The 16,185-nt window shown below is 39.8% G+C and overlaps 1 protein-coding gene across 1 annotated transcript in view; it reads right to left on the bottom strand.

The window, feature by feature from the left end:
* The window catches only part of SORCS3 (sortilin related VPS10 domain containing receptor 3), a 290,222-nt gene that overhangs the window by 96,644 nt on the left and 177,393 nt on the right, over positions 1-16,185 (bottom strand). Inside the window, exon 5 of the mRNA XM_030453271.1 lies at positions 10,607-10,680. Within this exon, the coding sequence (XP_030309131.1) occupies positions 10,607-10,680 (74 nt within the window). The remainder of the gene's footprint in view (positions 1-10,606; positions 10,681-16,185) is intronic.

Here is a 16,185-nt window from a genome sequence, read left to right as displayed (position 1 = left end):
TAATTCACCCACCACATTCAACAAAGAAAAGAAATGGTCTCCTGTCCCAGTCTTACCTACAGGCTAGCAAGGCAAAATCAGTTTGCATCACCCACGATGTCACAGAAAAGCACCGTGCTGACCAAGACTTGGTGAATGTTCCATAAACCGAATTGTCCTGCCCACCTGTTTCATCCTGCTGTCCCACCACAAGAAAATACAGAGGGAGTAAAGCAACTCAAGGATAAACCCAATTCTTCTCTGAGCAGAGACAGTATTTAGTCAGTACAGAACACAGCATGTGTTTTACAGGCGAAAAATGTTCCCCAACATTTTTACTGTACAAAATATGGACTGTTTTTTTTTTATACCCTTCCACATGACAGCACAGGTGTTGAAGTTACAGTGAGAGAAAATGAACAGGGCCCAGAGGGAGCTGCAGAAATCTGGCTTAAGAGAAAAGAACATTGAGTAGGTCTTTAACAAACTTTGTACCCATGCTGGTTCCAGCTATTTTGAGTAATTTTAGAGTGATGAGTGATCTGGGAATTTCTGCATCACATGAGTGTAAGGTCCTATTTCCAGTCTTACAGGATCTTAGGATTATTAAAATCTCTGAGACCAAGGAACGTGGGAGCCAAATTTGAATGCCTGTACTCACATTAAGTAACACATTCTGTTCAAGCTCTGCCACTGCCATCATCAGTGGGTGTAGCTAACAAATGAATCACTACTACAGAAGAAGAGATCTCAAACTCTAGTTTTCATAACTATAAGTGGTCCAGAGCTAAACCTCAGTTTGTGAACAGACTTCGAGATCAGCTCAGGGACCGGTGAGAGATGTCCCATGAATTGTGGGACATGTGACATCCATATGGGATGAGAACAAAAAGTTACAACCCAGTGATTAACACCAACACCTGGGACTAAGGAAAGAAGTTGAAGGCAAGAGCCAGGATACAAAACCATGGATCAGAAGCAGAGCTTAGAACTTTGGTTTTGACCTGTGGGGAGTCATTACAGATGCTGCATGCCAGAGCTACAGCAAAATGCACAGAGTGACTTGTGTGTCCATGACTAACAGAAAGGTCTTGAAAATTCACATCCCAGACTCATGAGTTCTGATGCAATTGTAATTTTCTCCTGGCCTTAAAGTATCTATATCTGAGCTCTCTCAGAGAAAGTATAATTATTTGGAAAGGTCTCAGAAAGAAAAATAAGACCTCTCTCTGTCAGGCTGACTGATCCCATGAACCAGGTGAAGATTACAGTCTTTATAAATCCATTCACAGCAGCCTGAAAGATGAAAATCATGCTTTGAAGGCAAAAACATTGGGCAAAGGCTGCCCCAGATAAAGCCAGATGCAGACAGTCCCATTTGATGAAGGATGCTTGCATGAGCCCCTGATAACAAAAAATGAAGAGCAGCACAAATGAGCAACTTACCTCTAATTTTGTTAGCTCCCTATCATTATTATTTCACCTTTCCTGAAAGTTTTAATTAAGAGGCTCGGTAATGTAGTATTTTAAAGACTCATGAGCTCCAGAGTAGTGGCTTATGTCCCTCTGAAACTTTTACCTATACCCACTTTCTCCCTCTTTCACAGCCTAATAAAAAGAAACCACAAAATTCCTGAGGCTAAAGTGTTCTTGCATTTTTTTTTCTGTACACATCTTACAAGCTAGAACTTGTAAGCCATCACAGTTTGCAGCTTTAAAAAGAAAGAAAGGAAAAAAGAAAGAAATCAAGCAGTTAGGAGGAGTTAATATGTTCCAAAATTTCAACACTTCTGACCCCTGCAGTACGAACTGGTTCAAATCTCTCACACTCTGATTAAAACCTAATTCATTCTCTTGGAAAGTTTATCATCAAAAGGATTCCACTGTCTCTGAGTGGAATGATTTCTAGGTTTATGTCACACAAGTTTTAACTATAGAAGACTTCTACATTACCTAAGAGAAAGAGACACTTGAAACACAGACTTTATATAATGTAGCATTAAAACCAGCATTCAGACTATGCAATCAAAAGACTTCTTGAAAAATAAGGTAGATTGTGGGAAATAATATAGAGGTTTGGGTGTCAGACAGAAACTTCCATTAACCATTATTATATGGTAGTAGAAAACAACACAGCCTCTCCTTTAGGAAGAGATCCTACTTTGTTCCCAGGTCAGCTCAGCCCTGGCACTTCATCTTCCAAGAAAGCCTCTCCCCTAAGCTCAGCTGTGCTATTTGAAGGGTAAGGCACAATGGTTCCATAAGACCAGCTACTCTGCTCAATAAAAGGATACTCCTGCTGAGAATCTACACTCACCTTTGTCATGTGCACCTAGCATGAATAGTAAAATCAAAGGATTTGGGATACTAAGATCAGCCAACCACCTGCCAGCAGAACGAGGAGAACATAACCAATTTCCCTTCTCTATGGAAATGTGAAACAGTAACGTGGTAAGAGCAGGTTCTAGATTTTTGATACACTTTGCAGATCTATGTGACTCAGGAAATTTACTTTCCTTGATGTCCAAAAACCCTCTTACACTGTCCAAAATCCACAGGCACACTAAAGGAAATCTCCAGACTTGGTGTCAAAAAGCCAAGTTTCAAATATCCAAGACTAAAGCAGTTTAGAGAGATGTGCAGAAGGGCCTAGATAGTCTGAAAATGAGACACCCAAAAGGTGTCCATCTCCACTGCAACATGTGCAAATACTGTAAATCCCATCTATCAATGTTTTGGGGCTGGTTTCTGTTGGGGAAACAGTTCAGAAATATACAGGTTGTGAGCAATCCTGACTTACTTCAACTTAGGCTACATTGGGTTAATGGCTATTGAGGCCTAGTTAGAGGCTTTCTGAGAATGAGCTACTGGGAAAGAGATAACTTAATTGGCAACAGAGGAGGAAAATAATTATGTGGGAAGAAGGTTCCGTGAGAATGGTATGTGTGGTTGGAGTACAAGGCCACCTGCATGATAAGATGATGTAAACAAGGCTTCTCTATATAAAGTGAGTGCAAGTTGCTAATAAACGATTTTCCTGCAATCATATTGATGCGTACATGGAATCCTTAAGCCTCCGCAGATTGTTTTCCCACAAATGGCGCCCGAACAGGGACTAAGGGTGGCCCGGACCAGGGTCTAAGGATGGCCCGGACCAGAGACTCTTATGCTGTTGCTTCCAGGAGCGATAAAGACAGCTGGAATAAGAGGGCGGAGAAGCCAGCCGAAAGGAGATTGCTGCCCCGGCAATCTATGTAGCTGGTGCCCGGCTACGGAATAAACGAGCTCGGAATTGAAGAATCTTGCCCTGATCAGGTGAGCGGCTGGGGAGGAGATGGGGTCTACACTCTGATGTACAACAAGAAGAGACAGTAGTTAAGCTCCTCCAATATATTCTCTCTATGAGAGATTTATTACACGAAGGCAGGACCTTATGTGAATTACTGAAATGGGCACAGGGTAGAGACTTGATCCCCTCGATGGGTACTGTTTTTGAGTTACCTACTTGGGAAGCCATAGGTATTGCCCTATGGGATAAAATTAGCAATGGAGATAAGGAGGCACAACACTTAGCGACACTTTGGAAATCGATTAAAGAAACCTTAAAAGAAATGAAAAGTGAGAGGTCAGCAGCAGCCTCAGCATTTGTTGTCTTAACATCTGATCTGCCAGTACCGATGAATGCTCGAAATATGAACTTGACCTCTAAACAGTTGTTTGAGACACCTAAAATACCCTTACCAGCACCTGAAGGGACTGTACTGATTCAAGCTCAGTCAACTGTGCCATTTGACCCTGGGGGTCGGATGAAAAGTAAAAATGGGACCGAGAAGCAAGACCAAAAGCAACCAAAAACACCACCAGAATCATCGGAGGACCCAGAGGGAGAGAAGCCGGAGAACACAGGCGAGGAATCTTGGAATGCAGACTCCCGACCTTGCAACTGCCTGCCGCGGCTCCTGACTGCTCTGCCACCTTTCCACCTCCGAAGCTTGATTTATCTTCTTGACCACAGTTGCCATCAATTAATCCTCTGCTTCACCTGTCAACACCATCAGTGCCTGCTATAGAGCAACAACCAAGGAAGGAACTGGGACTCGGGGACAAGCAACTAAGGAAACTGCTGAAGAAGCTGACAGAACTGGATACCAAGGATGAGTATACCCCTGAAAAAAAAAAAAACCCTAGTTTTTGCTCCGGGGAACATCCCGAACAATGGGGCACTAATCCATTTTTACCCCCTGATCCATTCCCTATTCCTGCTCCTATTTCCCTTAACCCTTTAACACCCACTGCTCTACCTCTTCCAGATCCAACATGGGGAGGGGAGGGTAGTGGGGGGGGGTGGTAATGTGTATCCAGTAACTAGATGGAAGGGAATTATTCAAATGCTATAGTTGAAGGAGAAATGGTTCCCAATATGAGTCCGATGGTTTTCCAGTGATTGTGGGACCAGGAGGAGGAGGTCAATGGGTTGCATTAGATTGGAAAATGATAAAAGAAGTCGAAGTTGCCATTGCACAGTACAATTTGAAATCGGTTTGAGTCATTTACTCAATCTCTTTTGCAACATCTTTTTACTGCTCAGTTGTTGATGCCATATGACACAAAAATGCTCATTAATACTCTGTTAACTCCTTCTCAACAATTGCATTTTCATCATAAATGGTAAATGCTGTGTGAAAATGCAGCTGTGATTCCTAGACAGAACACCGATGCATTACAAGGAGTGCAAGCACAAATGTTACTGGGTGCTTGTCCTTTTGTACGTGCAGATTTGCAGGCATGGTTTCAAACTGAAGTGTTACAAATTTCACAAGAATTGGCATATAAAGCTTTGCAAATTGTTCATGATCCTGCACAAGCAACCTTTTCTTTTATAAATATTAAACAGAGGAGAGCAGAGCCATATTCAAAATTTATGGATCACATATATTCAGTGGTAATATCACATCTTGATTTGTAAAAAGAGATAAAAAAATTAAAAAAAAAAAAAAAAAAAAAGAAAAAAAAAATTTTTTGTATGTCGGCGTATGACAATGCTAATGAAAAAACTGAACATGCATTAGGACTACTCCCAAAAGGTGCTACAGCAGCCCAATTCTTAGAAGCTGCTTGAGGTAAAGATCCTTAAGATAAAGCTGCTTAAGAACCATCATTGCAATATAGTTCTCAATATTGATGTATATTGTGGTGCATGGTACACTGGTGTTTCATACAGAGATAAAAAACTTGGTTAGTAATTATACTTGCAGTTTTTGATTTAGGAAATTGTACCATTTCATTTTGTTTCAGGGTAACTTTACCAGATTTTAGTAGCAATATAATTTCATTTTTGAATCTTCTAGTGGTTGTTGTTAGTTTTTCTTATATATTGGTGAGAAGTAAGACAAAAAACACAGTTATGAGAATGAGTATGCCTTTTCGGAGGCTGGAAGTTGCTGTGGAGAGTGAGAGTTGCTCCTGGTACAGAGAGCACCCCCACTCCTGCCTCCGCAGCCGCTTCTCGCCCCCCCCGCACACACTGCTGCTGCTCAGAGAATGAGCCCTGCTGCAGACACCACAGCAGAGAAAAAAAAAAAAAAAAAAAAGTGTGTGTGTGTGTGTGTGTGTGTGTGCTTTTGCTGTTTATAGGCTTGGAGTTTTGTCTCTAAACAATTTTATTTGGCTTTTTGGGCTTCAATTTGGCAACCATGGAGGAAACCAGGACTCCACCGTGCTGTGACCCGGGAGGGGTCTGGGGACGCTTTTGGGGCCCCCCGACTAACTTTTGTCGGATAAGCCTCCTCTACCCCCTTGGTTCTACGCACCAGTGGACATCTGAATTTCCTCATACTAAAAAGTTATTTAAGCCCTTCCACTGTAGTGTGAACTGTGCTTTTAGTATTATGTTGTATTGATAACAGGTTTTTGTTAATGTTGTAATTTATGTGATCGTTTATATGTTGATTATGGGATGCATCGTCTATATGTTGATTGTTGATTGTGCTATTTTGTTGCACTGCTAAGCAGATAAACTTAACTTTTGATATTTTAACACAGATGCTAAAAGATGTTGATAGTGTCAGACATGCAGTTTTGCAAAGTGGTGCTGCCACTGACTTTTTATTGTTAGCTTTTAGGTTATGTTTGTGAAGACTTGGATGGAGTGTATTTGCATAAATTTAGCTGATCATTCAGAGTCAATTCACAACCAAAAACAATTGATTAAGATAACATGAAAAAATTAACTGTTGCATATACTGGGTTAAATGAATGGTTAAATCATTTAGGGATATAGGGATAGCTTAGAGATTTAATTAGACAAGGTTTATCAGTTATATTTGTTATTACTGGTTTTGAAAAAAAAAAAAAAATTAAAAAAAAAATAAAAAAAATAAAAAAAATAAAAAAAATAAAAAAAAAAAAAAAAAAATAAGGGACCAAGCGCAATGTCAAGACATCGCTGGAGTCGACCCGAGAGGGACAGATCGTTTTGCGCCCTAATGCAAGACTATTTGGTTTGGTTGCTGTGAACTTCCAGACTTGCAAATAGCCTTAGCACAGCTTAGCGGGGAAATAGCGAATTCTTACCCCTCATATTGCTTGTTACCACTTTTATCTAACATGCAGTGGGAATCATGTAGTTTTTTGTCTGACAGTCCAGTGGACGGCATAATGGTCTTTACGGATGCTGGAAAAAAATCCTGTAAAGCTGTTGTTACCTGGGAGGAGACACCTGGGCAATGGAAAGAACATTTAATTCAAGGGAAATCATTTGACTCTTTGCAAACCCTTGAACTTTCTGCGGTTATTTGGGTTTTTGAAACGTGGAATAATACTGCTGTAAATATAGTTTCTGATTCACTTTATGTAGTAGGTATTGTTTTAAGAATGTATCATGCCATTTTGAAGGAAATTTCGAATAAGCATTTGTATTTCTTATTGCAGAAGTTATTAAGACTCTTAGCAGAAAGAGAACATCCTTATTTTATCACTCATATCCGGAGTCATTTTAGTGACCGAGGTTTGGCTATCGGTAATAACGGAGCTGACTATTTAGTTGCACCAGCGTGGACTGGTCCTTCTGTTGATGTTTTTTCACAAGCTTGACAATCTCATGCATTTTTCCATCAAACTGCTAAAGTGCTAGCAAAGCAATTTCATTTACTTCTGGGGGATGCCCAGGGAATTGTGAAATCTTGTCCTGATTGCCAAAAGGTTGATCTTGGTATTGGGATGGAAGTCAATCCTAAAGGTTTGAAATCCTTGGAACTGTGGCAAACGGATGTCACTCATGTACAACAGTTTGGATGCTTAAAATATGTGCCTGTTGTTATAGATACTTTTTCTATGGCCGTTTGGGCCTCTGCTCAGACTGATGAGGCAACGAAACATGTTATCAGACATCTATATGTATCCTTTGCTGTTCTTGGAGTACCTCAGTCTATTAAGACGGACAATGGCCCCGCTTATACTTCTGCTCGTTTTCGGCAGTTTTGTGGACAATGGGGTATTCGACATGTTACTGGTATTCCTCATAACCCTACGGGTCAAGCAGTAGTGGAACATTGCCATTCGGTACTAAAGACACTCCTTGAAAGACAAAAAAGGGGGGAGGAAGGTAGTCCTCCTCAGGACCGGTTAAGTAAGGCTGTGTATGTCATGAACTATTTACGCCTTACAGGAGATCGTACAGAACCTCCGATACTGATTCACCAAAAAGCTTTAGCAGACTTTGCTTCAGAACCTTCCTACAATATTTTAGTGGAATTCAAGAATTCCATCACTGGACAATGGGAAGGGCCAGCAGAGGTGAAACTGACTGGTCGGGGTTATATGTGCTTACTTACAGGTACTGGAGTGCGTTGGGTACCGAGCAGATGGGTTCGACCATGGAAACAAATGCCTTTAAATGTGGATTCACAGTGATAATATTTCTGATACAAGTATTTGGTTTGGGAGATTGTACTGATTTATTTTATTTTAGGCTGATTCCACTAGATTTTGGTAGTAATAGTGTTTTGGTTTTTAAAGTTTTTGGTAGGTGTTGTTAAATTTTTCTCATATATTGGTAAAGAGTATGATAGATTAACGAGAATGTTTTTCAGAGGCCGAGAAATGCTGCGGAGAGAAAGAAATCCCCCCCCTGCCTCTTTCCCCTGCCTCTTTCCCCTGCGGCTTCTTTTCAACCCTCCTTCGTGTGCCTGGCGGTGCTGCCAGCAAGGCTGCTACAGCTGCAGGTGCTGCCTCTGCCCCCGCAGATACTGTAGCTGTGAGCCCTGCTGGGAGGGGGAGGAAAGGACACCACGTAGCCTCGTTAAAGAAAAAAAAAAAAAAAAAAAAAGTTTTTCTAATGCCTTCTGAAAGGTATGAAACAGAAGTGGAAAATATTTTTACATTGTTGTGGGCATCAAATGTCCAGGCCTGAATCTTGGTAGATAATAACTTGAGGGTTACCTGCTACTCATGAAAGATAGTGATATTTTCTTTTCCTTGAAAGGAGATTTTCGCTATCCATGAAATAGAAATAATTTGGCTTCAATTAGGTTGCATCACTACTCTGCTTTTATGCAAACTCCAGATATCTTAAAACAACTTACTTTGATGGGCACATTGATTATAATTTGATCTATTGTTTAAGAGAAGAGTTTAAAAGATGCTCAAAGCTGCATTGCAAAATACTGTATACTATGCAGGGAGTGGTGTGATAGAAAGAAATTTCTTCAAGTTTAGTTTGAAACCATTAGAGCACATGATTTGATAATAAAACTATTTTCATTACAGTCAAAAAAAAAAAAAAAAAAAAAAAAAAAAAAAAAAAAAAAGAGGGAAAAGACAAGGGAAGAGCGTATACCCCTATGAGAAGAAAAAAGAGCGTGACCTCATGAAAGCACTAATGAGTTATCAATATATGGTCAATGCAGCAATTAGGCCTAGAATATAAGTGAAAATTTGAAATTTGGGTTTCTTGCTGTTTCATTTGTATCACACATAGCAAGAGGAAAAGCCTTTGGTAAGATTTGATAAAAATCATAAAATATACCAGTTAGCTTGTTGGCTTACAGATTTAATTAGGCAAGGCTTATCAGTTATATATGTTATTATTGCTTTTATATTACTAGTATGTTATTATTACCTTTGTATTAGTATATATGTTAATATTGCTTTTGCATTATTGGTATGCTGGTTATGACAATATATCATTAGCATGTTATCTTATGTAACGAAATAAGTCAGAATTGCTCAAAAAACAAAAAGGGGAATATGTTGGGGAAACAGTTCAGAAATATACAGGTTGTGAGCAATCCTGACTTACTTCAACTTAGGCTACATTGGGTTAATGGCTATTGAGGCCTAGTTAGAGGCTTTCTGAGAATGAGCTACTGGGAAAGAGATAACTTAATTGGCAACAGAGGAGGAAAATAATTATGTGGGAAGAAGGTTCCGTGAGAATGGTATGTGTGGTTGGAGTACAAGGCCACCTGCATGATAAGATGATGTAAACAAGGCTTCTCTATATAAAGTGAGTGCAAGTTGCTAATAAACGATTTTCCTGCAATCATATTGATGCGTACATGGAATCCTTAAGCCTCCGCAGATTGTTTTCCCACAGGTTTCCATACACTTTTAATGACACATAAGAGTTTCTATGAGAATTTGACTCTAATATATGTATATATGCGTGTATATATATGTCTATACCATGCTTTTCAACTAGGAGTAAATTCCCAAGTTGTGCAAGTCCTTTTTGTTTCTAACCTCTCAAAATAAGAGCCTCTGGTTCCTTAATATGATTATCTTTTTTTGCCCACTTATTTTAACATGTTCACAGATTCTGTAAATAATCATCTCTACATATTCACACACGTCACTATCAGGCATCACTGAACATAATAAGTTCAGTTTTAAGCCCCAAATCCAAGAAGAATATTGATAGGTTTTCTTTTTGCCTCTCAAGTTAGTTCTTGGACTATCACATGGTAGAGAGAAGCTTGGAAAAGCAGCATCTGAAATGAAGGAGATAGGAACTAAATTTGTTTAATCATCTGCTTTTAAGACATTCTCCCAACTTTGGAGACTGAAGCTTGTGAAATGAAAATGAAGATAAAGTTACAAAGCAGATTTTTAGCAAACTGCTGATCCTGGGGTCTCAACAGTCAGGAGAAAGGAACTGACTACTCAGTGATAGATTTAAAGTAAAGTTTGAATCACCCTTTCTCCCAGTGCAGAAGGAGACTGGTCAGAGTGGTTGGCTCTGCACGAAGACTGTGTTATAGGCTTAAGTAGCTCTCAGAAGGGTTTAAAAATAGGAAGTCTCATGATCATAGCTTTGTCATGGAAGCACTGGGTAGTTTCTCTGTGCTACTGTAAGTAGGTATATAACAAAAAAGCAGGAGGTTTGCAATTGTGAAAAGACTTGCACAGGTCTGTACAAGACACCATTGTTATGAGACAAGAAAGAGGTACAAATCTGGAGACTACAATACAGCAAGAGATGTACTATGGACTGAGTATGTGACATTGATGATGACCAAAACCAAGGGTAGCCAATGCTCGGGTGAAGCAAAACAAACACTTTAAGTTAGATTACCTTCTCCCCTCCATGATCTGCCCAAAGCAAGCAAAGCCTGAGGGCACAACTCACCAGTAAAACCTGTTTGGAGTCACCCGCTCCTGCATTAGCTGCCATTTTCTTCCAAAGTCCATGGAGCTGTACAGCTGAAAGACAGAGGCAAGAAGTATAAACTTTGAGGAAGAAAAAGAAGGACTACGGTTAAATAAAGTATTGAAATCAGCTCGGATTAAAGAACAGAAATGGTCTGTCTTGCACCATTATTGATCAGCCTTGCTGCTGGGGAAGGCCAATAAACCAATCACCTCCCCCCAGGTTTAATCCAGACTGAGCTCCTGAGGCTCAAAAGCAGGTTGGTTCTTCCAAAACCTTTTCAAACATTTCTGTCCTTCCGGATTCCAGTTGTCAGCCCTTTTCACTTCAGCTGCCATATGACAAAGCTGGCAGTGTCCCCAGCTTTTTCAGCCCAACAGGAAGCAGGTGATTGATGACATATAAATTCCTAACGTTAAATAGAATGAGAGACAAATTAGATTTGTTATCCAGGCCATGATGTGGTAGGAAGTGACCCAATACCCAAGGTCATGCTGCACTTAGTTTTTATGGTGTGGATTACATCTCCTGTATGGGAAAGAAAAGGGAATTGCTCCTAATTCACAACTTTTATGATCAGAACAAGGTCTAAATCTTGAGATATGTTAGAGATTGATCTATTCATTAGTTAAACACTAAATATAGTGAAGTGGCTCTTCTTGAAAGCCAAATTTTCAATGTGACGATAATTTTGAGTCCTTCTAGTTAACAAATGGAGCAGCTGTACCGTAACTAAATTTCCATGCAACTCCACACTGTCTTAGATGTAAGTTCACCTCATACACACCCTGCTTAATACCACAAACACTATTCTCCATATAATTAGTTCATTACCCATAATCCACCCATTCATAATCAATCCATATGTAAGCTCTTTTTCTCCAACACTGAGCAAGTTTGGTTCTTTAGAAAAAAAATACACTTTGAGAAATAGCTACTCTGCTTTACAACTAATTCACAGTGGAAGAAATAACAGCCAGTGTTTTGAACGGGATTTCAAATAAATCTCATCTAAAATAAATTCTGGCCTCATAAAATAAGGGTTGATTGCTGGTTACAGATGTAGAAAATAGAGCCAAGAAACTTAAATTTTTGTAGTATAAAACTGTAGGTCCTTAATGAGAAAACGAGATCATTTGAGTAAAGGTTCTTTATTTTATTTGATTTTGAGTAACTGGATTTACAAATCAGAGGCAGGTTTGTGTTCAGATTAGAAGGGTTCACAGCCTAGTGTTGCGTATTATGGCACAGCTATGATGGATGGCTAAGTGTGACTGGGAAGATAAAATATATGTGCTTGCACTGCATATTAAACTTTCTTGAATGGGCAGTACCTTTGGCCACAGAGATCCAGCAGCCACACTAGAGCTGGACCATGGAACAACTTACAAATGTGATTGGAAAGGGCTGTTTGAGCAGTGTCCAAAGCCTGAGGCAGCTGATTAATTCTTACTATGTTTGTCCTCAACTCTGTAACCTAACCACCGTACAGCTAGCAAAAGGAAACTCACAAACTGAACTTCAGACCCCATCAAGCATCTAACAGAACTGCTGTGTAAAGACAAAAGATTCAGTCCATTGCATTTATGTCAATGGGAAGTCCATTTTCTGCCAATGACAGCTTAAGTGAATCAAGTACATTAGGAGAAAAGAGATGAAAGCAGGCCTCCTGCAATCTTCATGTCAAAATGAACTCCTGTTACGTAGATGTCACTGGGCTTGTCGTAAGAAGTATTAGGAAAGATTTTCCGCCTGCTGTTCTTCGGATGATCAGGCATGATCCGAAAATTCCAGTTTGGCCCTATTTCTTTGGCACTGTCAGTAGGAAAGGTAAGATACTACACGAAAAGCCCACATTACCTGGGCTTCCTCCGCTTTTCTGGTCAATCAGTCACAGTTCTTCCTCTGCCTCAGAAGGAATTCTCCATAGATACCAAATAAAGCATTGCTTAGCCTTTTTAAACAAAGGACCCAGGAAATGAAAATTCCTTCTCCAAATTTGAGCATAGACTTGAAAGTCAACATGAAGCCCATGCACAAAGAAGGCAAATAGCAAGTGCTTATACAAACAGCATCACATCTTTCCTTCTAAAGGAACATACAGGTTTTTAGAAACAGTAATTGAAAGTCCACACTCCACGAGGCAAAACTGTACAGTGCTACAACTCTGCCTTGATGATTTCTTGAGTCACCTGGCATGGTTTTACACATACAAGGACCTCTGCACCAGACTCCGTGGCAGCAGTTGCATCAAGCAGCTCTGCTGTCCTCTCCATTTCCTGACTGAGCCACTGTGCTTGTACCAGTGCCCTGCTCCAGGCACCTGAGCCTCATTTCACTCCTCTCCAAAACCAAGTGCAAGGGGGACTAAGCATCCTTATTGTTTTCTACAATGGCCTAACCATGAGAGGAAAGGATTAGAAAAAATACATCAATTTCATTAGATTCTCTTTTATCTTTCACCCTTAATATTTCCTTTTCTTTTGCAGCTGCGTAACAGCAGCAGCTACAGACAGCTCAGTGGCATGAAGCACCATCTTTTTCTAACTACTCATCTCTCCCACAGTGGCTTGTTAAGGGAGCACCCTTCCCTCTATCAATTCAAAAAAATCAGAGACAAACATCTGAGTATTTTTTCTCCTCTTCTTTCTATTAAAGCTCAGACAGACTAACTGATGGTAGAAAGAATACATTGAATTTGCAGCCTTTATATGATTTCAGATAAAGAAATAAGAAGGATATTATTCAGTTCAAGAAATTTTATTTATTTATTCTCCTGCCTATTCTAGGTGTCACCATCAAGTTTTAAACAGATGATTGGGTCTTAAAGCTGTATGGCAGAACAAATTCCTGAAAGATCACTCTGGCCTGGTTCACTTGTATAGTATTATTTACAGATGCAAATGTAAGGGATAACATTGAACTACTAAATAAAATATACAATAAAGTACACACTAAAATTGAATGTATATTATCTCTTTCAGTTCATCTGCCTTCACAGAAGAGATGCTTTTAGAAAAGACAACAAATTTAGTGGCAAGTATAGCAGATTTCAATAGACATTAATTTGTCCTAAGGCTGAATGCTAAGCAAAGGAAAGAAATGAGGTTTGTTTGCTTAGTGTCAAGATTTTCCTTTTTTAAAGGACTCTTTTTCCCTTTTTTTCTGGCTCTTTACTGATTAATAATCTCTGCCATTTCCACCTCCCAGAGCACTCCAACACATTGCTTCAAGAGGGATGGATGTCAATGTACTAAGGGGGTGTACTGCAAAGTTATGCCCTTTTTGCAGCCTCCTGGTGTTATGTGACCTGCTACGACAAATTAAAAATAAACACTGTTTTCGGTCTTTATGTTTGCATGGGATGGTCTTGTACCTTGACACAGCTAGAAAGTGGCATGCAGAGGACTTGACTAAGGGGCATTTCAGAAGCAGGACTCAAAAAAAGGACAAAGTCCTGGCTCAAGGCAAGGGTGACAAAATTATTTTTTTTAATTTGAAAATAAACTCAGAACCCTGCATGTACCACAGCTACCTCACTAAACACAGCCACACACTAAGCTGATCCCAGCAAGCCCTGCACCTACTTGACTGGACAGGTTCCAGAAGCTGAATGTTTAAGCACCTCCTGAAAGATGAGGTGCTTTTGAGAACAAACAGAGAATTCAAATTCCACATCCAGCCTACTTGAATGATGATTGTGAATCTCACCTACCCTTGCAGTAGATGACAAGGGTTTTTACTGGGCATGGCCCTAGAATTCCTGCTTCCCTGCAGGCTGGCATGGGACACTGCCACAAGTAGGATTTAGAAAGGTGAAGGAAGCAGCATTATGTGTCAAATAAATACAATTTGTAATGTGCTCTCAGGCCTGATGAAGCATCTAGAATATTACCCTGAAAGTATCAGCCTAACCATGCTATTAGTATCCATGAGCAGTTCTGCTTTTACAATTGACACCAATTTTTACAGTTGACACCAACCCTTATCAGCAGTACAGATGCAGTGTTTGAGAATGGGTACTGAGCACTGCTGAAAATCTGCCCCTGCTCAGGGGCCTAGTTAGATCTACCATTAAAACAAACAAACAAACAAAAACAAACAAAACCCACAAACAAACAAACCATAAACAAAAAACAAACAACCAAAACAAAACAAACAAAACGCCCCCAACCAAACAAAATAAAACAAACAAAACAAAACAAAAAAAACACCAAAAAAACAAGAAAACCCAACAGTTGTACATTAAGAAGGTAAATAGCAGATGTTTATCCAAACAGCATCACAATACTCCATGCTCAAGTATTGTAGCACCAGAAATACCACACATTCATCTCTTCTTCCAAGAACACACAGTCTGTGTGAGGAAAGACCTTGGCAGCTCAGTTGATATACATTTTATTTCATCACAGGCCAAAATCTTAATTCATGCTTGTCTTGCTCAGCACAGCTCTGAGTCATAAGGATATTAAACATCACAGGCAGAATTCTGTTTCTTCAAATTCTAAGGATGCTTGCCACATTTTATTTAACATCAGCATCGCTTCTAAGATAAGCAGCAAGCCCCTTAAAGAGAAAACTCTGTCCTTGGTGTCAGATCCTGTGCTACTAACATGTGCAAAATGACAGAAACTAAGTCAGAACTCCAGAGCTGGAAAAGAAGGAGTCTACACTTAAGCATGCACACAGAGTGTTGCAAATAAAGAGTATCTCCATGCTGTTGTAGTTCTCCAGTACAAACTCTCAGAGTGACACATTCTGCTGGTCTGCTTGGATGATCTTGTATGAAGCTGGGGTAATATGACGGTGTTTTGTTGCTTTTTCCAGTGACAGATGGCAAAAACCACAAAAGGATGATTTTGCTCAAGCAGTCAAGCTACTCAGATCTGGATCACTGAGAGAAACTGGCCTGCTTGAACATCTCTTATGGAGGGAGGTGAGAAGGAAAAGATGGAAACCACAGGAAGAGATTCAACCCCCTGATATTACTCATCTATAGCTGAGTTAGTCACAAAGGCTCATTTTTCGAACAGGCAAGAAACAAGCTCAAAAAAGGCACTTCTAAAGCACAATTCCCAAATCAAAATACACTCCACAATGGATTGTTACTCATGATTTAGACGTCTATATTTCTCTCCACCGATACTAAAATAGATCTACTTATTTTAGTGCTGCACCCCACCACAGACAGATGATTTAGTCGAAACAGATTTCATGTTAGGTTCCCTGTTCCCAAGTTGACTCACTTGGTCTTCATGGGACAAAAAGGAAGAAGACTGAAGTTTTGGTACGAGCAATACCTAGCAGACTAAAGAAATTTAGAGAACTTTGGTATTTATTGAGTCTCTTGCTCAAACACAGAAGAAGAACTGGGTCATCAGGAGCATACATAAAAGGGTTATATCAAAATAAAATAAAATATTCTTTGTTGCTATGAAATCAGGTTTAGTGGCCTAAGCAAACATCTGGAGAGAATCTCCATAGTTCCCTGTCTGTCAGCCAACCCTGTGGAGTTCGCAAATAATGGTATGAGATAAAGTGAAGAAAAACAGCTGGCC

This window comes from Calypte anna, chromosome 6, assembly GCF_003957555.1.
Source record: "Calypte anna isolate BGI_N300 chromosome 6, bCalAnn1_v1.p, whole genome shotgun sequence".
Lineage (NCBI taxonomy): Eukaryota > Metazoa > Chordata > Aves > Apodiformes > Trochilidae > Calypte > Calypte anna.
Note: the sequence above shows the minus strand (reverse complement) of the source record. Positions and strands in the feature narration are given on the sequence as shown.